Raw genomic sequence first — 24,692 nt, forward strand, 5'->3', positions numbered from 1 at the left:
GCGATGAAACTGGGCCTTATACATGCTAAGCAAATGCTTTAGCATTTAATTTTTAAATTAATTTTTAAAACAAAACAAAGCAGTCTTGCTATGTAGCCAAGGCTGGCCCAAAACTCAGTATGTAGTCACTGTGGCCGTGAAGTAACAATTCTTTTGCCTCAACCTACAGAGAGCTGGGAGTACTGCCATGTGCTACCACTTCCTGTATGGAAACCTTTTAAACAGAATAATGGCTGAATCTGATTCCATATATTCTGATTGGATACCCAGTGTTAGCAGGAATCCAGGCGTGGCTGGATCTGATTGCAGATATTCTGAATGAATACACCACATCTGGAAATAGGAACCTAGACATCTCTCATCTATGGAAGCGTTATCCACAGAAGCCAAAAGTGGGAACATATAGGTATCCATCACCTGTTGGACTGATGGATAATGTCTAAACCTGATGAGGGAAGCAAAGTTATAGACCAATCTAGAAAAGCTACTTCTTATAACAAATGTCATTTCCACCATGGAGTTATTCTAAGAGACTCTCCTACAGAAGACTTTGCAGCACATGGGGAGTCCTATAATCATATCTGCAGTGGAAAATCTGGTGCCTTGGGGGCAGCAATGGCACCAGGCACTAAGGGACTTATTGGTGGATTTGTAGGAGACATGAAGACTTTATGATTAGGCAGCCTGCTCTTTTAGACTCAAGTGATAGTGATATCCAGGCCTTAGAGAGAAATAAGAAGCTTCCAATCTCATATTCTACCAGGAGGCTTAATTAAGGGATGGAAAGAGGCCTGGAGGGAATTGCTAAATCACCATGGGCTAGACTAAATGCCCCTTTCCTCTCCCTGCACTGGCTCCCAGGTGGCTCACCATCTCTACACAGAGAAGCATCTTAAATAGATAATTCTGCCCAATAACTCCCTCATCCCTGAATTGCTCAGGCAGTGGTGCTGTGTGTTGTGCCTCTATTTCACTACAGATGATGAACCATCCCAGGATTTATGATGCTGTCATCTTCAGGAGCAAAGCTTCTGGGAGTACCCTGGCATCATCAAACAGGCTCTAGTATACTGCTCCTATGTCCTATTCTCACTCCCTGGTCTCAGCGTTCTTACCTACACTGCAGCTGTAGTAATAGCTCCCTAAAATAATACTTACAGAGAGCCCCACACCACACCTGACTCACAGAAAGCATGTAAGGTCTCACTGTCTTATTCTCTTTCTCACAAGAGTAGTGTCTCTGGGATGGTGCTTGGGACAGCACTAAGGATAAATCGTGGGAGCTGGAAAGGATCACTCCAAACACCAGCAAAGGGAGACACTCCAGTCTCAGGTTGTGTATGGGTTGGGGGTGGGTGGGAGTATCCATATATCTGATCTCATCTTGGAACTTGAAGCTGGAGAATTAGTAGGCTTTCTACACTATGTGTCTGTGGTCTTCGAGCAGCTACTTGAGGCAGTTTTAGTGGTTCCCAGCCCTAGCACTACAAGAAATCCATGTATACTGGTACTCACTGGCCCAGCCTCTGTTATCAACCAGCTGACCTTAGGCAAGCTGCTTGCATGACTTTATGTTTTCTTTTTCCCTGTCTTCACCACGAGGGCCCTGGGAGCATCTGTGGTTCATTCTTCACTGTTCCATCAACCAGGCAGGGCTCCTGTTAATCCCCTGAAATCAATGCCATCCTCAGGGTTTCCCATCTCGGTAGATGGTACTGCTATTTAGCCAGCCAGACATCTATTGGCATCATGTTCCTCTCCTTTCTCATGTGGTGTCAGTCACCCCTGAACCCTGGTCACCTCCTTGTCCCCCAGTCTTGCCCATGGATCATATCCATCTTGCTAGAAGCTTTCTCCTAAAGCCAGACCTTTCCTAACAGTGGCAAAGGTGGGACATTTCAGGATTACAGTTCTCTAAAAACAGAGATGCCCCTTCCTGCTCCCAGGGCTGTGTCAGTCACTCTGAAATGCAAACTTTTTCCCTTCCACCCATCTCCTGCTACAGTCTGCCTCGAGTGGGTCTGAATATATCACTTTGTTGGTAATATCTTCTCTGACCATTTCTGACAAGCCAGTCCCTCTTGCATTACATATTCCCTCAGTACTCTGCATGTTGCCATGGTAACCTTGGTCCCAGTACCAAGTTCCATCAGCCTAGTGGAGAGGCTCATGCTCATAATGATAGTTAAAGGAAGACTTAAGCAGGTAGATTTTCCTGAATTCAAGATCAGCTTTGGCTCCAGGGTGAGACTTTCTCTTGAAAAACCAAACCAAAAGAAGCAAGATCCATCACCTGCCCTCTGGACCTTTAGCTCCCAGGAGAGCTGGACTCAGGGCCACATGCATCTCCTTCAGCATCCCATCTGGCTTAGAGAGTTGTACTCACAACAGACTCCTTTTGCATTTATTGAACCTGCTTACCCAGCAATCCTTAAAGGAGCTTAAGCAGGGTTGACATTTAGGACTCCTATGCCCTAAGCATGGGATTATCACAGGGCTACCTGGGCAGGGGAAGAAGACAGGTAGCATGTGTAAGGGTGTGTGTGGTGTGGGGACACTGAAGACAAAAGGAAGCAGGAATTGTGTCCTGCTAAGGACCTTCAGTTGGCAGGGAGAGGTTTGGTTCCCCACCTCTCCAGACTCAGGGTGTGCATGTGCAGGCTGATGTGTGCATGCTCGCACTGTAAGTGTTTGTGTGTGGGTGGGGTGGGGGAAGAGCCGAGCCGTGCCCATCACTGTTTCTTTTCCTTTATCTTCTCCTTCACTTTTTGAGGTTCAAACTGGATCAGTCGCAGAATATCCTTATTGGCCAGAGTCCCCTCGATGAATTCCTTTTCAGTAAGTTTATCTGTGTAGTGGAGGAGAAGCATCAGTCAGGACTGGCTATCTCAAGCTGTGAAATACGTGATACCCAACCTCCACACCCAGTAAAACTGTTGGAAAATATTTAAAGCTCAGCATTCCCAGGGGCCCACACTACCCTCCCAGATACCAGGACCCACTCATATACTGTATGCCTTCTGCTTGGGCAGGGCTCTGGCTTTGCTGGTCATTACACATTGAAACCATTGATGATTATAAATACTTCTTTTTATATGCTTTTGTAATTATCTCATATCTCTAGCCTAGAATGAGAGAGGCAGGCCCACAATCCCAAGTGCAGCAGTAGGGACTGTCTTCAAGGGAATGAGGAGAGGTCAGGGGACAGTGGCAATGCCATGGCTAGCCTAGCTTGCAGAAAAGTCTCTTGTGTGACCACAGCACCCAGGCAACCTTGTGACAGCAGGTGGCATGGCCTCTGTCCTCTGTGACTGCTTCCTCTGCTTGTAGTCTCTCATCTGTCAATCTGTTCTACCTCATTTGGAGTGAAAGAGAGAGAGAAAGAGAGAGAGAGAGAGAGAGAGAGAGAGAGAGAGAGAGAGAGGACTCTTCTGCCTCCAGCCATTGGCACGTGCATGATGTGCGTGCGTACATGCATGAGTGTGTGTGTGTGTTTGTGTGTGTGTGTGTGTGTGTGTGTGTACATGCATGCGCTGTCCAGCTAAATGCATGTATCCTTTCTCCGTGTGCTTCATGCTACTGTTCTTGGGGTCACAAACATTGCAGAGGGAGGAGTGTAGCAGAAAGGAGAGCGAGACAAAGCTTGTCAGGAAACTCCAGGTCTTGTGGGAAGACATTTCTATATAGAAAGAAGTCTAGGATGCTATAGAGCCTCTTTGTTCATGGTCACCCTCATGATTCCCAGCCCTCAGTGTGCACACAGTTCCGTAGAGTTGATTCTATTTTGGACAGCCCCAATCTTTGTTGGGGTTAGGATCCAGGATACTTTTGTGCTTAAGTCTGGTTGGTGAAATTTGGAACTCAAAGTTCTAACTGCCTCACCACCTCACTTCAGTAGGGGTAACAGCCAGCATTCGAACAGCAGTGGTTTTCAGATTTGCAAAAAGTATCAGAGAGAGCTTGGCACATGGACAGACCCAGAGGGAATGAAGGGGATTCAAAAGGGGAGTGTCAGGAAGCCATCTTACACAGCCAGCAGCCATGATAGCAAATGTTCAAGGTGCAGGGGTCAATAGGCCTGGGTGCAGGATGGAGTGACAGGAGTGCCTAGGTACGACATGGAAGAAGTTATTCACCTTCAGGGGCATGTGAGGACACAGCTGGCACTTGAAGCACCCCTGTGTATCCTGCACTCCCTTGGGGAGTCTGTTTACCTCACCCTGCTCCTGCCCCAGGGACTTCCTCTGATGTCATTATTTGACTGTGGAGTGGGGATGGATCATCTCCACCTTTGTTTCATATCCTGGGAAGAGTGCTCCTCAGAGGACACACAAGGGGCCAGCACTGACCACTCAGATGTGCTTGACTCACACTGTGTTGTATTTACTGAGACACTTTGGGCTTTAAATAACTCGGATGCAGACATCTCTTTAAAAATAATACAAGAACATTGCAGAAGCAATAAGCTTATTGCATGGTACCAAGAAGCTTATATTTCCACAGGGAAAACTGCAAGTGATCTTCTGGGCTGTTTACCAGTTCTTGTCTCCCGGTGGAGCCATGTCCATTCCACTCAACTTCATTACCTAGCCTCATATGGCTATGAATCTGTAGGGCCTGCCTGGAACCAAGTCAGTCTGTATCTGTGTCTCTGTGTCCGTCTGTCTGTCTTCTCCATGTGTGTGTGTTGTATGTGTGTCGTGTGTGTGTGTGTGTGTGTGTGTGTGTGTGTGTGTGTGTGTTGGATCCAATGGCTCCAGTTGCCACAGTGTGGAATTCACCCTTCTCTCAAGTTCTAGAGACTGCTTCCAGACAGCCACTAAGCGGACCAGGGATGCCGAGAGGCCCAGTGAGACACCTATGGACTTTGCCAGCAATGTCTTAGAGGGCCACAGCCTAGGACTCTCTTACCAGTACTTCCTCTTTGTCCTCTATTCCTGTCCTGATTCCCTGATTGGGGCCAGGTCACAATGATGTGGACTTTTCCAGCCCCTGGATCCCTCCCCAGTTTTCCTTGGTGGCTGTCCTCCCAGTACGTTTCCAGCAATGTAATGGAATCCAATCCTTCCTGGCTGAGGTTTCTGAGTCATTGAAACTAATTTTCTAGATAGTTCTGAGGTCTCTCCTGGATGACTCACCATGCTCTCTTGCACTCCCTGTGCAGGGAGCATCTGGAGAGCAGGCAGCCCGAGGAGAGAAATAGTTTCGTTCTCCTAAACCTGCCATTGTGTACACACGGCCAATGAGCCTGAAGACTTTGCATGAGTGGTCCTCAAATCTGGGTTAAAAGCTACCAAAATTGACACCCTAATACTCATGATGCTGAGGCAGGAGGATCACTAGTTTACTGCCAACCTGGGAAACAGTGTTTCCCTTCCTCCTGCCTAATCCTAGGTAGTGAGTGAGTTTTGTGAATAACAGAGGGATGTTGCTATCCCCATCACCAGCATCACCCGGAGGGTAGTAGGAGCACTTGCTCCTAGCCCTTGCTGACGTGCATGGCCAACCCTTGCTCCTGACCTTGGAAGATAGCTAGCAGAAAGTGTGGTGACAAGACATGTCCCCCAGTTCTGCCTGAACCCTGTGACTCAGACGAGGGAATTCTGCTGGGGTCTCCAAGAAACAACAGAGGATGTAAAATCAGAAGTGACAAAGACAAAGGAACTCACCATCTTCTTTCTTTCCAAAGAAAGCCCAGATCTTCTCAGCTCGCTTTTCTGGGGTGTTTTCATCATCTGGGAGGTTCTTCACATCTTCGGGCTTGATCATTTTGAAAATAGCCTGTAGCAGACGGAGGGAAAGACCTCGTCACAAGGAGCAGTGAGGGCTTGGTGGCCCTGAGAAATCCATGTTTCACACAATACACAAAAATGTACCTGAGATGGATTAAAGACTCATTTTTTTTTTTGTCACAAACTATATAATTCCTAGAGAGAGCTAAGCCTCATGACATCAGCTGTGATGACGATTTTTGAGCTATTGGGATTATATTAAAACTTAAGAAGCTTCTACACAGCAGAGGAGACAATAAAATAAGATAACCTTGGGATGGGAGAAAATATTTACAAGGATGATTAGGATTAATTTAATAAGGGATTAGTATCTAACATATCTAAAGAACGGCTACAATGCAATACTAAAATGATAAATGACGCTGAGCATAGTGACGCACACTTTTAATCCTAGCATTTGGATAAAAGAGGCAGCCTGGTCTACACGTGGAGTTCCAGGCCAGCCAGGACTATGTAGTTAGACTCTATTTCAAATAAACAGACAACAAAACCAAGCAAGCACACACAAAAGCAAACAAAACAATAAGTAACTGGATTAAAAACCGGAAACGGGATAGACATTTCTTTAAAAGAAGTTAAAATGGAAAAAAAGGGGAATGGGCAGCATTTGAAAAGTAATCAACTTCATCAATCATTAGGGAAATGAAAATCAAAACCAGGGTGAGTTATTGCCCCATACCTGTTGGGACAGCTACACTTGAAAAAGTGAGTCTTGTCTGTGTCTTTTGTTAGATGGGGCTGGGGATATGGCTCAGGGTTAAAGCTCTAGCATGTAGCAAGCCCAACCTTGATCTTCTGCACACAACTACAAACATTCCCATCTCAAACACAAAGACAATAGGCAAGTGTTGGTGTGGATATGTAGAAAAGGAAGCCCTTGGCCATTATTGGGTTAGCACATCATGCTTTCTCTTTCTTGGGGCCCACACAGCCTGCAGGATCAGATGCCCTCTAAAGCAAAAAGGTTACAGTCCAGGTGCCTACTGGAACCCCACCATGTTCTACTGAATCAAAATTTCTGGGGTCAGGGTCCTGGCATCATCAGCACCTTTGGGACCTTTGTAAGGGACAGTGACTGTGGAAGAAAATTTGTGTTCTCATGTAATGTTTGAATTTTCCAAGTAGATGGCACAATTTTGTTTAGGAAAAAAACCCCCCAAAATAGAAATTTCCCAATAATAATCTACAGTAGCCCCGATTTTGGAGTTTGTAGCCACTGCCACAGACCGTCTCCTACAGGCTTGAGAGAATCAAACAACAGCATCGGCTAGGTCTCTGAGCTATCTCAGGTCTTCAGCAGGGCTGGCTTATGACCATAAAGGCTAATGTCTATTGAACACTCCCATTGCTTTTGTAAGCATTTTTAAAAGATTAATTCAAAGGACAACTTTACAGATGGGAAATATTGGTCCCATTTTGCAGACAACAAGCCAACCCAGAAACATCTAACTTTCCCAAAGTTACCTACGAAAGCAGAGATTCTAACCCAGGCAAGCTTGGTTCTAGAACCTACATCCTTACATCATACCCAACTGTGCTCATCTCATCTCATCCTGAAAAGCATAGATTAGGCTGGGGAGGGGAAAGGGAGATGTGAACAGGGCATAGACAGCCTGTCAGATACCCTTCGTTCCATGGAGAAATCCAGAGAAAGGCTGAGCTTCGGGCTCATAGATCGCCTTCAGCCCCCTCTCTCTCCAATCAAGAATAAAGCCAGAAGGAAATACTCCTGGTCTATGAAATCAGAGAAGTGGACAAGGTGGCCCCTACTTGTCCTTCTGATAACCAGGCTTCTTGGATTTGATTGGCTCAGTAACACCAGGTCCAGTCAAGCTCAGCAAGGACACTCAAGGCTGTAGATCCTTGGGTGTTAGGCAGGTTCAGGGTGTGTGTGGGTACATTGACATGAGGTCCTGGGAGGCTGCAGTCTCTGATCAAGGGTCCTGCCTCCCTGGAGACTCAAGGGCATTACAAAAGAGTAGTAATGTCTGTGAATTTATCTTGGACTTCCAGAAGGTCAACAGCCCTAAGAAGTTCCCTTGACCACTGGTGCTAGGACAAGAAAGACATTAGCCCTGGCATGTCAGGAAAGCAGCTTTATAGACAGCACACACATCCCCAGAAATGAAATGAACTGAAGCACAGATAACTCCCAGAATTCCTCTTTCCTGATCCACTGACACCATGTCCAGGCATGATGGCTAAATACTGGCAGAGGGCTGGTTGGTGGTTGAGTGGGAAGGAATCAAGCCTTCACGGTTCTGGGAAAGGCCATAAAAACCATCAAAGCTTCACCCTGGACCCAGGGAGGTTATATGCATTTCCCACGCTCACATAATGAATTGGTGTCAGAGCTGGTACAAGAACTCATCATTTCTGACTTCCAGACTGATGCTCTCACAATGACCTTGTGACTCGGTGACTAGCAAGGCCTCACACACTTTACTTAGCCTCATCTCTCCTCCCTACTTTCTCTCCCTGCTCATTTCCTTCTCTTTATTTCTAGGAGAGCATCAACCTAGCCCTCTTTAGGAAGGTTTGGATTGGTCCCCATCTCATGCCACCCAAAGACCCCAAAACCAATCCAAAGGAGGTCGTTCTACAGGCTTTGCCCTACAGGCAGTGAGAGCACCCCTTGTTGGCCCCTGTTCCAGGGATGACCTAGTCTGCCCCCAGCTACACCGGCTTTGCTATCATGTTTGTGGTTTGTCCTAATATGGGGGGAAGAATCCTGCAAGGAAAAGCATGATTACAAATGCACCAAAAATTAGACAAGATATGAAGCATACCAGGGACGGAATTCGAAAAATAACACAAGTGATAGGGACAGGAGGAATAGGAAGACTGTGGCTGTAAGTGGCATCATGTGTGTGTGTGTGGGGGGGGGGAATTGAAATTCTCTAATGTCTAAAACTATGGGAACACTTGAGTGACCTTATGACATTTCCATAGGGTAGAATTCTAAGGGCGCTTAGAAATATTTTAAACCTGGCTGTAGTGGTTTACGGAGGTAACCCCAGTTACCATGGAGACAAAGGCAAGAAGGCAGAGAACTTGAGGATAGCCTTGAGGATAGCCTGAGCTACACAGGGAGACTGCCCAGAAAAAAATAGTTTCTGAAGCATTTGGGATGGGATAGAAAATATTCACGATAAGAGAGTATCAGGAAAATCATGCGGAAAAATCACATGTTAATATGCTAGGGTTCCAGATTTGTCTTAAAATACTGGAAAGGCATGGAACAATGCACTGGAAGTACATTGGTTGCACACTTTAGGTTTTAGCCTGTAACATTACCTTTCTTTTGCATCATCTGTAAATTTCACAGACTATTTATATATTAGATTAAAAATAAAACTATTTGTGAGACACCAAAAATACTCTGAACTATTGTAGACAGAAAAGAGAGGAGGTGGAAGACTAGTCTGTAAGGTCTGGCAGGGTGAGAATCTTGGGGAGCCCTGCCTAGGGACCCACCATACCAGAGTTAGGAAGTGAACACATCAGGACCAGAACCTAGATTCTATGACCCCACTGTGGTCTCTCTCTGTTTTCTAACTCGAACATATGTGTTTTACTATTGTGGAGTCTGAATGTGTGTTGCTGAAAGAAATTGCAGACTTAAATGAAAAAAAGGAAAATGTGTGAGAAAAGAAAGAAGAAGGCAAGAGAGGAAGGAGAAAGGAAGAAGAAAGAGGGAGAAATATGGAGGAAAAGTGGGAGACCAGAAGGGAAGAAGAACAGGAGAGAGGAGGGAAGGAAGGAAGGGAGGGAGGGAGGGAGGGAGGGAGGGAGGGTAGAAGAGTCAAAGGAGAAAGGCAACAAAGGAAGCAGGACAGAGCAGAGCAGAGATTACGGGTGGATGAGGGAGGAAAAAAGAGAGGAAGGGAGGGGAATTTTAAACGGTGTTTACTAGAAAACACCCAGATTGTTGGTTGGGATGCAGATGTCACTACATGTAGGGAGGTGCCGGCCCTCTACTCCTCTCAGTACGTTGAAGATCCTTCACCCCCTTTCTCCTAGCCTCTGGCCAGCGCCCACTCCACTGGACTACACAGCACCTGCAGCCTCCTCCCCATCCCGCACAGGTGAGCAGGGACAGAGACACACTGACCATGACAATCTCCAACACTTCGCTCTTGCTGATGGCCCCATTGCCGTCCACGTCGTAGAGTGAGAAGGCCCACTCGAGCTTCTGCGTGGGCTTGCCTGCCGTGGTCATGTGCAGAGCGATCACATACTCCTTGAAGTCCAGCGTACCATCGTTGTTGGCATCAAAGCTACGGAACACGTGCTGTGCGTAGGTCTTGGGGTCGGAGTCCGGAAAAAACTTGGAATAGATACTTTCGAACTCCCGCTGTGTGATGCGGCCGCTAGGGCACTCCTTCAGGAAGGACTGGTACCAGGCACTCAGCTCCTCCTCTGTGAACTTGGTGTTCAGTTGCAACTCCTCCAGGATCTCCTTGGACAGGGCCCCGCTCTTGCTGTTCCCCATGATGAGGGAGAGTGGGCGCCGTGGGGGCGGGAGGGTCAAGTGTGGTCGCCTGGCTAAGGAGGCTGTGTGCTGCTGTGGGGTGGAGACCCAAGTGCTGATGGATTAGGGGGGATTTGCGGCTAGTTCTGCCCAGTCCTTGGAGGGAGGAGGGGCACAGAACTCTCCTGAGATTAAAATAAAGAGCCAAGAACAGGCACTTACCTCTCCTGTGCTTGCTGAGAAGGAACAACAAGGGACCCTTGAAGCAAGCACCCTCTGGCACTCAAGCCCCCAAAGAGCCACACTGGTTCCGGTTTGCCTTCCCCATCTGAGGGGTACCTATGGGACCTTATAATGCAGTGGTTTAGGGGCTGAGGGTCTAGAGGCAGTCCTGCCACTTAACCTATATCTGCACGGGAGCTTTTCTAATCCTCCCCCCTGTCACATTTGGGCCCAGACTTCACCTTCTCAGCAAGGCCTTTTGTCCACCACTCTCTGATGGCATCCTCCCTCACCTCTGCTGGTAAACCCCAAACTATCTTCCAGAACGGGAGTCCAAGATAGGGAAGGCTTGTGTTCTGTGGGGTGTCATCCCCATTGCCAGAACAGTACAAAATAGCTCAAAATGGCTGGAGGAGGTGCTGAATACACACACACCACACACACACACACACACACACACACACACACACACACAAACACAGACACACATATACATACATATTCATACATAGTCATACACACATATACATACACATAAGCACATATACATACATACATTCATACACACACATATACACAGACACACACATGTACATAGAGACACATATTCACACATATATATATACACACATGTACATGTGCACACACATACACTCACATGTACCTGCACACACACATACATGTACACACACACACACTCACACGGCTCCAGCTCACTTAAATGTTTTAACCTTGTCACAGTTTAAATGTTTTTAATCTACCACAGTTTAAATGTTTTGCTTTACCACAGTACCAAAGCATGCTTTATACAACAAGCACAGGAGATCGTTTCTCCAGGATTCAGTCCAACGTGAGTGTTCTGAGCAGACTGTGGTGGACAAGCCTGAGTTACCAAGTTCAGTGTGTTGGATGAACTCTATACATTTTTACTTATGTGTGTTCAACGTAAGGCTGAGTCACAGGGACCTTGGTCCACTGTGAGTCTCCACTGTAAGTCCATCACTGTTGTTATCATTCCTAAGTAACAAAGGTAAAATAGAGCTACCCAGGAGGAGTGGGCAGGCAGGTGGCAAGGGACAGAGAGGCCTGTCACACTGGCAAAGGTGCATGTGTCATTTCAGTGTAGTCTCAGGGGTTGTAATATTTAGATAGATTTTGGTGTTGTGTTTATGCGTTATTCATGGCTGCCCCCTGCTATTTTCTTAGAGACTACTTTGGGGGGGGGGGTTCAGTAAATTTTAGAAAACAAAACCCACCCCTTCCCTCTGATGCCATCCTATTACTTGGTCCTCCATACGATGCTGACCCTGCAAACTAGGGATTTCTCTTCTTTAAGGCATCCCCAGGAACTAAACACATATTCCCGTCTTTCCCTGCTTTTCTGCCTAGGAATGGGCTGCAAAGAATTCTTCGCCTGTCTTAGTTGGGGTTACTATGGCTGCCATGGAGCATCGTGACCAAAAGCAACTTGGGGAGGAAAGGATTTATTTGGCTTACACTTCAACAGCACTCTTCACCATGGGAGGGAGTCAGGACAGGAACTCAAGCAGGGCAGGAGCAGATGCAGAGGCCATGGATGGATGCTGCTCACTGGCTTGCTCCCCATGGCTTTGCTCAGCCTGCTTTCTTATAGAACCCAGGACCACCAGCCCAGGGATGGCAGCATCACCTATAACGAGCTGGATCCTCCCCCATCAACCATTAATTAAGAAAATACTCTATAGGATGGCCATCAGCCTGCTATTATGGAGACATTTCTCAACTGAGGCTCATCACTCTCTGATGACTCTAGCTTGTGTCAAGTTGACATGACAGTAGCCAGCGCACTGCCCTACCCTATGGGCCGAAGGGTGAGGAAATGCTTATTTCAGAAGGACCTTGTTTTATTATGGAGGCCTGGACTTGAGCCTGGTTGTGTGAAGTGAGGGCTGTCTTGGGGACAGGGCCCTTAGCCAGTAGATTCCTTTCTGTAGATTCACATTGTCAGAGCTGTTTGGACTCGAGGGCTGCTAGCTGCCTACCATGGCACAATAACTGTTTTTTGAAGGGGTGTGTGTGTGTGTGTGTGTGTGTGTGTGTGTGTGTAAAAGTCTCACACCCTTTGGGATCACAGGTGACTCGTGCTGTGAATGTATAGGAAGAAAATCTGAGTTGGAGGTGGATTTCCCACTCCGGGATCAGATTAATGTTACAAGATCTTTAAAACCCCACAAAACAAATGCCGAAATTGTATATTAAGGATTTTTTTTTTTTGGTGTGTATAGATGGGGTGATGTTGTGTGCAGTGCTTGAGCACATATGTGTACGTGTGTGAGCTTATGCATCCACATAGAGGTCAGGGGCGATGCAGGTGCCCTGGTCTGTCACTGTGCCTTACTCTTTGAGGGGGGTCTTACTGAACCTGAAACTAGGCTGGTATCCAGCAAGCCCAGTGCCCCACCTGTCTCTGCTCACGCACAACACTAGGGTTATAGGTCATGCATAGCCACACCTGCGCTTCAATGTGGATTCTGACTGTATAGCAATTGTTAGTAACTACAGAACACCCCCAAGCACTGACATTACAACTTCTTAAAACATTCATTTATTTATGGTGTGTGTGTGTGTGTGTTTGTGTGTGTGTGTGTGTGTGTGTGTAAGTTCTCTTTTGCCACAGCTTAGGAGAGAATACTATTTCTTAGTAGGTATGCTTTCCCTCCTGGACTGTCACTCCGTTTGCAGGAGGCATTTGCTCTCAAATATGGTTAGAAATGGGCCAGCCACACTGAACATTCACTCACCCACTCACCCCGGGCACTGTGCCGGAAGCACATGCAACTATGAAAATAGCAGTGTAGCCTCACACTTCCCTTAGGGAAAGGAGGAAAGTGAGACCAGCTGCCTCCAGCCCTTTTTCTGAGAGGCAGTGAGAAGCACCTCCAGGTGAACAGGCATAGGTCACTGTAAAAGCATTTCCCTGATGGCCTGACAATGAGTTTAATCTGTGAAACCCATACAAGGAAAGTAAGTATCTATCTATCTATCTATCTATCTATCTATCTATCTATCTATCATCTATCTATCTATCTATCTATCCATCCACCTATCTTAAAGTACCTTCAGGGTGTCAGACTGTCTTTATAAGCTGGCATATGAGGCAAGGCCACCATGTCAAATGTAAAAAAGTAGCTCCGAAGACTTGTCTCCGGTCTTGGTTTATACTGTTCCTGAATGGCAAAGTCGGAAACCTGGCAAGCCTGGCTCTGTGTAACACAGCTGCAGCCTACCTGCCCCTCTCTTCCTCCATCTCTTCCTCCCTCCTCTCTTCCTAGTCCACTGGTTCTCTTGCTTGCACTCTCTGCTTGCTCTCATGCTCTCAGAGGCTGACTGTAGAGGCCAGCCTCTCCATTTTCATAGATGAGGATCTGGAGTTGCTATGGCAATGGAAGAACTGACAGTGAAGAGTCACATGGCTTCAGATTGGGGTGGGAGGATCTGACAGAGACCCTTTCTTTTCATTCAGGAGGAAGCAGGTGGGATACAGCTGGGTCCAGTCTCTATTCTTCAGGTTGCTGTGCCCTGGAGGGACCCCCCCCCCCAGCCTTGCAGGAGGGAATCCCAGGAAAGATCACAGGCAGCTGTGTTGAGGCTGCTGAGAGTGAGGGGTCATGACCTGGAGGTTTGTTTGAAAACCTGCATAAACATCTTCTATCAGAGGGAGAACGCATGCTCCTTAGCCAAACAAATTTGCAAGGAGATGAGCCCATTTGTTAAGTCTGAGTTGGGCCAATAACCCTGCCCTGTGCCCCCAAAGGAAGACCAATGTCTGTCCCTGCAGGGGAGAAGGCCATTTGTGTTACTCCTCTTGGTCTTGCCTGGACCAAGCAGCCTGTGCTCCCTAGAGGCCAGTCCTGCCATCCTCAAGCAAAGCTCAGCTGTTTATGGGCTCAGCCCCCAGCCCTCACTGTATCCCTCCGCATCCCCTGCTCTGAGCCAAGGAGAAGGTGAGCCTTGACACGTCCTGGCCTATTGCAAGGAGAAGGGAATGGAAACAGTGAGGGTTCAGCTTGGTAAGGGCTCTCAAGTATAGCCACCCTTGCTGTGGGTAATGGTTGTCTAACCCTCCTGCCTGGACCAGATTCTCAGTTAAGAACTTCGCTGCTTGCCACAATCCACTTCCATGTGCCAAGACCTTAGCCGTACCCCCAAAGAACATCCAGGTCCTAATTAATCTACCAAACCCACTTGTATGAACACCCTCTGCAGTGTTGGTACTTAGAGTGAAGATGCTTACACGCTCAGATAGTGCATCCCTGTAGACCCTCCCTGTCCCATCCTGGCGCCATTTCCCTGAGTGGGTTCTCTTAGCCTTCTCCTCTGTTCCTGCCACACTGGCCTCAAACATTTAGCATGGCTTCTTTTTGCTCTAGACTTTGTTTTCACTGAGACTTGTTAACCCCCCCTCCTCACCCCACCCCAATTCCCAGTCTGTTTGTGCCTAATCTATTGAGACCTTCTCCCCAGAGCCACTCCAATTACCCTGGTATACACCCCCAGACTTGCCATCCTGGTGCCTACACATTTCATGTTCTGCAGCTGCTCAGAGGCATGCCCGTAGCTCTCTGGGCCTTTTCTATTTGTTTCTGTTATCTAGAAAGCTTCAAGACAGAGCTGCTTTTTCCATTCACTGATGTATTCCCTGCGCTCAGAGAGGAGAGTGGCATGAAATGCACACTCAGTGGTTGTTGAATACACGAATGGATGGAAGAGTAAAGAGACAATAGCAGCAACCCTGGAGGTAGAAGGGAAGCAGGAAGTTAGGGGTGGGGTGCACAAAGCTGGGACAAGTAGCATTGTGTCCATCTGGGCATCTATGTTCATGTGTCCTTTGTCCTTCTGCTAAGTCATCAGTACTGAACCCATCACTGGTGTGTAGAGCCCAGGAGGAATGTCCAGACCTCCTGTAGGAAGGAAAAGTGTGTGACCTTCTAGGAAAGAGGGTACCTATTGGACCCATCGCTTCTGGAGAGTTTATTTTTCGTGGGATGAATCTAAGCATCTCAAGTGTACACGCAACTGAAGGAGGAAAAAAAAAAAAAGATGGCATTGAAATTCCTGAAAACACTTTATAACGGTGTAGGGGCAATTATACATAGCAAACGCCATCAACATTTAAACTCTAGTTTAAACATTTAATTCTTCAGAATTAATACACACAGATGCTATCATGGGGTGGGGGAGGCATGCAGCCTCCATTGGGATCTGAGTTTTGACAATGTTACTTACAACTTATATTACATCCATTTTATTTACTGGTCCAGGCAGCCGGAGCATGAAAAGATATACAGCGTGGAGTAAACACATTCATCCTGGGTGAGGAGCTCTGGCAGGAGACACCGCTTTTCAACATTAAAAATGTATAAAGTATTTAGCAAAAGTTACAGAAAACAGACCAAACGAGCAAGTTTATTTTGTTAGAAAATTCCACTTTCATGGGGTTCGCTGATGTGCTCAGGTTGCAGGGGAATTGCTTCTGAACATCTCTTTCCCCAGGGAAGGGAAGACGTACAGAGTTGGGCCCTCACCCAGGTTGGCTGGTGTCCCTTGGAATGTTGGTGCCTGGGTCCAAGAACCTGTCTGTTGAGGAAGCTGCGGGAAGGGACAGGTGAGCACATTGAAGTCCTGACAGGGTGTGACTTTAGGATGCGGGGCAGACTGGGAAGCAGGGCAGGGTCAGTTTCAGCTCTTCTTTCTGCCCCGGTGCCATGCTGTGGCTCTGGCCCTTCACACTCTACCAGCACAGACCCCTTAGAAACTCTCCTTAAACACAAAGGGCCCACATCCCTCACATCACCCAGAAAGGGTCTAAAGGCCATCCACAGTCTCAACCCAGGTCTCCATAGTTCAGTCCCCAAGAGCTACACTCAACACTACAAGATTAGGGCAGGAGAGCCTTGATCTTGGGCCCTTGATGGAGCCTGCCCCTTGAGAAGCAGGTCATTCACCTCAGAAATGGTTAACCAGCAGTTGAGGGGTTAGAAAAGCTCCCTCCACCTCAGGGTCGTAGCATCTTTGCCTCCTATCTCGAGACCCTTGGGTTCTGACTCCCCAGATCTGGCTCTCCCCTGAACCTAGGGACATTTCAGTCTACCTGGGGCTTCCCAAGAGCCTTCTAGGCTCCACCTTTCACTCAGCGGGACCTGACCAAGACAGCTTAGAGGACTAGGCCCCAGAAGGCTCTACCCTCAGCCTGGCTTGGCCTCCACTGAGCTTGGTCCTATCTCTGCCACTATCTAACAGGTATAGACTCAAGCTAGTCTCAGGATGACTGCTGGTAAGTCAAACTACAGTGAGCAAGAAGGACTTCATCAGCTGACTCTGTGTTTACAGCTGTACTCACTCCTGGGACAGACCCAGAAGCTACTGGCACTGACTTACAGTTTCGTCAGGGGTTCTGAGAGGAACTAAGCAATTCTCTCAGCTTGTGACATGATTTAAGTCCATTCGGGTCTACCCAGAAAAGTGCCCATCATGAGGATTTCTGGCCACAGCTGTGGAGATGACCCAGCTTATATATGACCACGTGCATAGGATGCAAATAGGCAATGGCGAAGGGGGAGACACAGGAGGTGAAGGCCTCATAGACCTTTTAGAACAAGCACCCTCAAATGGCAGATGGCAAAACAGATTCAGGGAAGGGTCAAGCTATACCCAAGGGACAATGTTCAATAAAATACAAAGCCACTGAGGACTGAGGGGACAGCCCCCTGAGGGAGAGGGTCTTCTTGTACTGAGAGATTTACTGCTGCAGCAACGGAGAGTGACATTCCGTTGCTGCCCCTTCCTGCTTTCTTCATTAACCCAAAACTAGAATTGCCAACTCGAGGGAACAGCTGGTGTCTGGGGAAGGAGCCCCAGCAACATAGGAAGCAGTGGGTTGGAAGCAGTTATACAAACAAACTGGAGATCTGGGACTATGACCTCCAGGGCATAAAAAACTAATTTTAAAACTAAGGAAATCCTGGGGTCCATCCATATGATAGTCAGCAGGGAAAGGGGACCTTCTACTGACACACATGACATCATGGCTGACCCAGAAGGTTGTATCAGTGTGACTCCATTTACATGGCATTGTAGTAAAAGGTAAAATTATAGGGACACAACACTGAACTGGTTGCTAGATCAGGGGTGGGAAAAGGGGAATTGACATGGCGGCATGCCCATCTTGGTTGTGAAGATCTGTTTGTAGAACTGCATTCCTCGAAAGGATGATTTGTACTGTATTTTAATCATACCTCAATCACCTTGAAAAGGGAGGTGGAGAGATGCTTTGTGGCATGGGAACAACTCTGGCAATGAGAGGGTCTCCAGGTTAGACCATCAGGTGGCTGACCCGCCTGTAAAATGCCTTTTTCAGCTTCCTAGTAATAGTAGGTCTTCAGACTCCTGTTTAAATTCTTCTTGTCAAGTCTACTCACAGATGGGAGCAAACCCCCAAACAAGCCAAGGTCTCTTGACACCTTTTGAATGTTATGGCTTGTATTTCCATGAAGGGGCTTTGGCTTAGCCAAGATTCTCACGCACCCATCTACTACCCTGATAATTGGCTGGATTTCACAGAGGGAATATACACAAACCCCTGCCACAAATTTGGATACTTTGCTTCAGCGATTAATCAACCATTGCAGAGATCCTCCTGAGTCAACAGGGTCTTGTGTGGAGGTAGAAAGGTGGCCTCCGTAGCAGAGACAGCCCAGGACTGCCATCCACATCTTTCAAATGGCCTGTGCACTGTGGGACTGTTCAAAAGTACTAGAAAATAATGAAGGGAAACAAGTATCTCTTCCTGGAGGTTGTCATGGCAACTAACCTATTTTTTTTTTTAACATCATTCATTTTAGAGATTTTTTTTTTTAAATCAGGGTTTTGCAGACAAAGCTTAAGTGCATTGGCACTCCTAGGTGGGGGCAGGTAGAAAAGGCTGTTGCTGCTCTCAGCCTGGACAATGATTGCTCGCCCACTCTTAATAAACCCAGCCATATCCTCTCAGAACCTATTCACTGACGTGTTCACAAAAGCAAGGTAACTGGGCTGGGGGTAGCTAAGTGGTAAAACACTGGTCTAGACACGTAACTCTTGGTTGGGTACCCAGCACCGCATAGAGACCAAGGACCACCACAGTAGCCTGAACACTCAATTCGGTATGCACTTTCAGGTTCTCACACTTCATCACCTTCTTGATTTCATTCACTGGGTGCTGTGAGGGTAGCTGGACACTTGCTCTATCCTGATCATAGTTCTGGGTATCATTTCCAGGCACCCACCTCCTCCATGTTCTTACCCTCCCTGTTTGTAGTATAAGGAAACATACTGGAAACCAAGTGAAGCCATTTCAGAAATAGAAGCTGTGTGTGAACCGAGAATTTGGTAGGAAGGAGATTCAGATCTCACTGTGGTGTCAAGATCTCTTAGCATAGTTAATACTTCAACAATTTCAGTGGGTGGGGTGGAAAAATGCATTGTTCCTTCTGTCCAGAAGTGTCAGAACACACCTGTCTACCTGGGGATGGAGCAAGTTGAAGGGTGCCCTCCTAGACACAAGGCTAGTTCCAGCACTCAGCACCCAGTTCCTAGCATTCACTGAGAAAATGAGTGCGCAAATGAACAGGTTATATGTTAACCAGAATACAGCCAGGACCACTGAGACCTCACATGCACACAAACCAGATGCACACGAACCAGCATACAGCCGGCACTACTGAGAACTCAAATGGGCAGCGCATCCGAGAGGAGAGCCGAGTCTATCTAAGTCTCACTAAGAGGCGAGGAGTCTACACAGGACATTTGAGGGTGTCTTCGAAAGACAGAGCGGTAGCCTGCTTTCAGATGAGAGATTACAGATTGCTTGTCTCTAACAAAACTCTTCATGAATGAACAATGGAAGGAAGGGGATAAAAGAAGGGAAAGGTATATATGGATAGATTTAAAAAGAAGTAAGGGGACAACAAAAAGAGAATGACCTCAGACAGACTCGACTCACATCAGCCAACTGCTGTTATGCTGGAGGAAGTGACATCTTAGGGAATTCTGAACGTTTTGGGTGGGGCTGTGTGAAAGAACAAAGTCATGAGCCACATTGTGATTCCCAAAATCCCTGTGTATGACAAGACAGAATTTGACCATCAGTCACAAATTAGGTTGCTAAGCCACAAAGCAAATTACCACTAGCACCCATTTTTTTGTTGTTGTTTTTAATAAGGAAACCAAGAAATAATGTCCTAATATCAGAGGCTGGTGTCACACTCTAATGCTGAGCACAAGTTGGTGAAATGTCCTCACGGTGGCCTTTATGGTGGAGATGTTTCAGTAAGAAAAAGTGACAGTGCTTAGTTTGCTTTAGTGTATTAGGCATCTTGCTAACAACCATGAGAGATGGTTCTGTGGACGGGCTGTCAAAAGGTCCAAGATTAGTAAGCTAACTGCAATGAGCACGTGAGATGGAAAGATGTGAATGGCGCTCAGAGGACTCGGTCCTTTGAGAAGATAGACAGGTCAAACACAAAGTCATCTGTGGGAAAGATGAGGAAAAATGCACCCCAACCCCCGGCGGAAGTTCCCAGCTAGAATTTGCCTTGCCCCCACGCACTGTGCGACTCCCCAAAGTTCCTTCGCTTCCTGGGTGGCAACCATTTACAGTCATGAGAATCTGCACCACTGACCTATGGCAGTAAGGGGGACAGCAGTTCCTACCTCGTTGGGCACACCCGCAGCTAGAGCCATTCTAGAGAATAACCAAACCTGACTCTTACCACTACTGTCGCACATGGTCTGTAGTCAGCATGGCAGAGTGCCGGTCAAGGATGTCATAGTGTTGGGGGTTGGGGGGGCATGTGGCCAAAAACCGATTTTGTGAGACTCCAGCCCCGAAGCCTTTGAACATGCACACAGCTGTCTGAGGACTTGGGAAAAGTCTGGAAAGGGTTATCAGGGTGAGGTGGGGGAGTCTCCTCCTTGAGAAAGAGGTTGAGGAAAGGGTAGATTGGGACTTTGTGGTAGACTTTTTAGTCAATGTCTGATCTGATTCTAAAATTCAGATCTCGAATGCCAGATCTGGAATCTGAGACTGACGGGAGCCATGATCTGTTTGTGCCAACTGAGGTAGTTCCATTCTGACCTCTCCAGATTTGGGTTGGGAAGAAACACCACCCCTCTTGTGGCTCCCAGAATGCAAAGTGGGGAGTAGGGAGGACTGAAAAAGGTTATGGGTGCGGGATGTGAATGCCACTTTGCTTCCTGTCCTTGATTCTGATCCTGACATTGTTTGGAGACAGAGACACCCCCCTTCCTCTACCATAGTCCTGGAGATGACAATCCCACTAGAGGACAGACCTTGGATACCTGGGACATGGGTGTGTGATGGTTACCCCTTTGGAACTCAGCGGGGACCCCAGGGTTCTAGCCTCAGTTGGTTCTCAGAGTGACAAGCACAGCATGGAAGTTAGAGGGAAGCCTTCAGTCTTCAAGGTGAAATCAGGGCTGTGGGTCCATCATTATGGCCTGGGAATATTGGGGAGCCCTTGGCTGGGCCCTCCTTCTGAAATCAGTGGCTCTTTTCCTTCTCGGTGGATAGGTTAGCAGGTAATAGGGCAGATGCAGCCCCTTCTCCATGGGACCCCCAGCCCCTCTCCTCAGCAGGACCCCTGGGACCATACAGTCACTTCTAGATCTCCATGTCCACTGGGCGGATGTTGCCTGTTTTGTGCTCTCTGACCCATAGCTCTCTGTCTTTGGCTGGGTCCACTTTCCGCAGCAGTTGGTCCACTGGCTCGACTGTCTGCAAGGGGACACAGAGGAAGGGTCACTGTCAGAGGTGGCAGCTGAACTGGATGTCTCCTGTGTCCCATGCTGCTGCAGTTGGAGAGCCACCTCAGATCATCATTTCTAGAAGGTCCCAGGGCTCCACGGAGTTGGTATGAGAGTGAGGATGTGCAGAGTGCTGTGAGAGGCACAGCTAGTCTGCAGACCCCAGGCCTGGAGAAGAGGGCAGGCTGTCCTAAAGATGACCCCTTCCTCCATCTGTCTTCCACGGGCAAAAAGAACTGCCCTTGGGCGCCCATCCTCCCTTTGGAGGTTGTGGGTTTGGTTTGTTTTCTAAAGCAAATCCACATGGGAGACAAGTGTATGTATTTAGTTATCTTAACCATTGCAGAGCAGGAGGAAAATGTATAAATGTGATCCCAGTACCGGGGAAACTGAGGCAGGAAGATCACACGTTCAAGGCCTAGCCACATCCAGTCTAAAAACAAACCAAGCCAATGCCGCCTCTTCCCCACCCCCTGCCCTGTCCTTAGTTGTAGCCCCCAGGAGGACCTGCTCTAGGAATGGATCTGATGGAGCTCTGGGACCTCATGCCCAGTCTGTCCTGCTAGCATTGGTGGGGAGGGAGGGAACTCACGCTTTGGTTGAACATGTCCGTCTCATGCCGTAGCTGTGTGTACTGGCACAGATGTTGTCGGATCATCTCCACCCTCTCCACCTCCAGCCGTTCCAGCTCCTGAGGAGGAAGGAGAGACCAGAGGCTCCTGAGCACATCCCTGACAGCGGGACCTCCCCAAGTAGGTGCCATACACAAGGCCCTGGCTGTGGATCCCCAGCCCATCTAACTCTCTAGGCTCTGATGAAGAAGAAGCCAGTCTCTAGGGTGAAGATGCCGGTCATGGGTGTGGCTCTGCCAGCTCAGTGTGGAATTCTCCACAAGCAGAGTATCTGATTATCCCCACTAGGACTCCGAGAGAGGTTCTACGATTGTCCCCATTGGCCCAAAGTGTCATGGGGCTATAGAAAGAGCAGCATTTAAGCTGCATCTGTGGTGGAGTGATGGGATGTGTGCTGGAGCTCTTAGCCTCTCAAGCACTCTGGCTTCTACACATGCCCAGTTCTGAGGGAAAATGAAGACTGGGCAGGGAGCGAAGCAGGCTGGGGATGTGGTAGCCACTGTCAAGGGGAATAGTGGAGAGGGCTTGTCATTGGTTTCTAGCTGGTTCCCTGTCTTTAGAGGATTAAGCTGTTATTCTGTGGGTAACTAGGTCATGGCCAGGTGATTAACCTGAAAGGGATGTAAAGAAGGGGGCTTAATTAGAAGATTAACAGAGGAGAGGAAAACCAGGGCACTGGCTCTGAAGGAGGCTGCTAATCTTCCTAGGTGGGCTAGCACCTGGAGAGGGTAGCTGGTTAGGGGACATGCAGGTTGTCTTGGACACTGGGATGATAAGGTAAACAATGGGCATGATGCTGTCCCCTTCTCCCACTTGGTCCAAGTACCTACTGTCCTGCTCAGGCACGTTCTGGCCAACAAGGAGAGATGACAGATCCTTAATAAGGAGCATATAGGATTGCATGCAGGGTCTGCCACCATGGTCTTCCATCACAGCCTCTCTGCAGCTCCCTAGCTGCCACACTCAGGTGTCTCATAAGGACCCCCTTTATCAAGGACCTGAGGGGTTGTGTGTGTTGGGGATAGACTGTCAGCTTTCCACTGCTTCTCTGTTTATCCCAGTAGGTTCTGAGATGAGGAAATCCCTGGTGCACTCTGACCTCTCAGTGCTCAGACAAAGGAGAATAGAGAAGACCTGGTGGCCCTTACTGGGCTCATAGGTCAAGGCAAGTTAGAGCAGGAACTTGAATTTATTAGCATGTATGGACTGAGGTCTGGACCCCAGTGCTGGGAAGGCACTAATGACCATCTCTGCTGTCACCCCACCCCATCCTTCCATGACCACTGTCCCCTGCCCAGGGCTGCTTGTGTGTTAGCCTCTTTATTATATGCACATACATCTCTGATCACATACCAGTGTGGTCGTCACCATCTCTTCAAACCACTTGGACTGAGCCTGGTTGTAGAGGTCCACACAGCGCATGAGATCATCTCCTGGGAAAAGCCAACAGCCACCATCATGCCTGGTTACATGCCACCCTGTCTCCAATATGGCTGCCCTTTTCTGTCTGTGCCTGTGGTTATGGCTGTTCCTCTCACCGTGGTCGTTGCAAAGTCAGGGTATGAAGAGGGGGGAGAAGAGAAGGAAGTAGATGAAAGAGGCAAGCCACAGGAGACAAGCCTCAGTGTGCCTATCTGAACTTCACTGAAGGCCCCAAGAATGCAGGAAGGGGGTTTCTCAACAAGAGACTACACATGACTCTGGGTGCCATAGTGTATATTTGTAATCTCAGTGCTTGAGAGGCATCAGGGCTGTAAGTTCAAGGCCAGCCTGGGCAACTTAGGGATGTAGCTAAGTGGTAAGAATGTCTGCTTGGTGTATGCAAGACCCAGGTAGACTATCATGTGCTCGCATGCACGCGCAAATGCAAACACACACACACACACACACACACATACACACACACACACACACACACACACACAACCAGTGATAGGGATAGAAATGGGACAGCATTCTGGATCCCAACACAACAGCCTGGTGCTCATGGACCAATCATTCACCGTGCAGTACTAGTACTGTACTAGTGCAAGCACTAGAGCAGGGGCAGACAAGTGGGAGCCTGGGGAAACTGAGTCAGGCTGAACCAGTGGGAAGTGTTCTTGCAGCATTCTGTTTACAACATCAATCTGAACACACAACTACTATAGCTCCATGGCTAATGTACTGATTCCTGTAATGACATCTATATCTCAAACGTTTTTGAAATTAGAACAAAAAGGAACTATGGGGTGAGTATAAGGTATTATTAGTAAGGATGCTGGCACCTGGAGCCTTGCCACATAAAACACAGTTGGAGCACTGACGGCATCAAGTGACCCTGGGAACTGGTGGCAGCTGCAGGACTTCAGAATGTGCCCTGGACCTGCTGAACCAGAAGCCAACTGTCCCCAGATCTGTGGTGAGGAATGTGTCAGAGGTGTCGACATGCAACTGTGCTGCCCTGTGTAAGTGTGGCTCTGTTGAGAGTGGGGGCATCGTGGTCTCTGCTCAAGTTGGGAGAAGCTTGTGCGCCAACCTCCGGAGCCAAGTGACTCAGTCCAATCCATCTACAGGATATTCTAGGAACTCTCAGAATTGAATTTAGTCATTTAAACAGATTCAGAGTCACTCCTTTGACATAACTCTTACTCATGTGCCTTATGGTGGCAAAGTGGAGGAAAGCAGGGAGACTTGTCTATGTAACTCAAGACCACCTCAGAATTCTCCCGTTCCATCCTCACAGCTACA

At 47.9% G+C, this 24,692-nt stretch overlaps 2 protein-coding genes across 12 annotated transcripts in view; both read right to left on the reverse strand.

Annotated features, from left to right (window-relative positions):
* Nucleotides 1–2,390: 2,390 nt before the first annotated feature.
* On the reverse strand, nucleotides 2,391–10,380 carry Rcvrn (recoverin). Its single transcript, XM_034506718.2, has 3 exons — nucleotides 9,907–10,380; nucleotides 5,670–5,781; nucleotides 2,391–2,848 (listed from the first exon to the last, which is right to left on the reverse strand). The coding sequence occupies exons 1-3, from the start codon at nucleotides 10,285–10,287 to the stop codon at nucleotides 2,733–2,735; spliced, it is 609 nt and encodes a 202-aa protein (XP_034362609.1). The 5' UTR covers nucleotides 10,288–10,380; the 3' UTR covers nucleotides 2,391–2,732.
* Nucleotides 10,381–15,573: 5,193 nt separating this feature from the next.
* The window catches only part of Gas7 (growth arrest specific 7), a 231,955-nt gene continuing 222,836 nt past the window's right edge, over nucleotides 15,574–24,692 (reverse strand). For all 11 annotated transcript variants that reach the window (XM_034506541.2, XM_076936587.1, XM_076936592.1 and 8 more), the window contains 3 exons: nucleotides 23,316–23,395; nucleotides 21,923–22,021; nucleotides 15,574–21,301 (listed from right to left, as the gene is read on the reverse strand). In XM_034506541.2, coding sequence (XP_034362432.1) covers nucleotides 21,188–21,301; nucleotides 21,923–22,021; nucleotides 23,316–23,395 — 293 coding nt within the window. In that variant the 3' untranslated portion in view covers nucleotides 15,574–21,187. The remainder of the gene's footprint in view (nucleotides 21,302–21,922; nucleotides 22,022–23,315; nucleotides 23,396–24,692) is intronic.

Source organism: Arvicanthis niloticus, chromosome 6 (genome assembly GCF_011762505.2).
Source record: "Arvicanthis niloticus isolate mArvNil1 chromosome 6, mArvNil1.pat.X, whole genome shotgun sequence".
Classification (NCBI taxonomy): Eukaryota; Metazoa; Chordata; class Mammalia; order Rodentia; family Muridae; genus Arvicanthis; species Arvicanthis niloticus.

What these genes read in the sequence shown, in the direction of transcription:
- Rcvrn (XM_034506718.2), bottom strand. Translation starts at nt 10,287, where the DNA reads ATGGGGAACAGCAAGAGCGGGGCCCTGTCCAAGGAGATCCTGGAGGAG. An exon ending in AAGTGTTGGAGATTGTCATG is followed by an intron (nt 5,782 to 9,906) that starts GTCAGTGTGTCT and finishes CGTCTGCTACAG; the next exon opens with GCTATTTTCAAAATGATCAA. An exon ending in CTTTGGAAAGAAAGAAGATG is followed by an intron (nt 2,849 to 5,669) that starts GTGAGTTCCTTT and finishes TCCACTACACAG; the next exon opens with ATAAACTTACTGAAAAGGAA.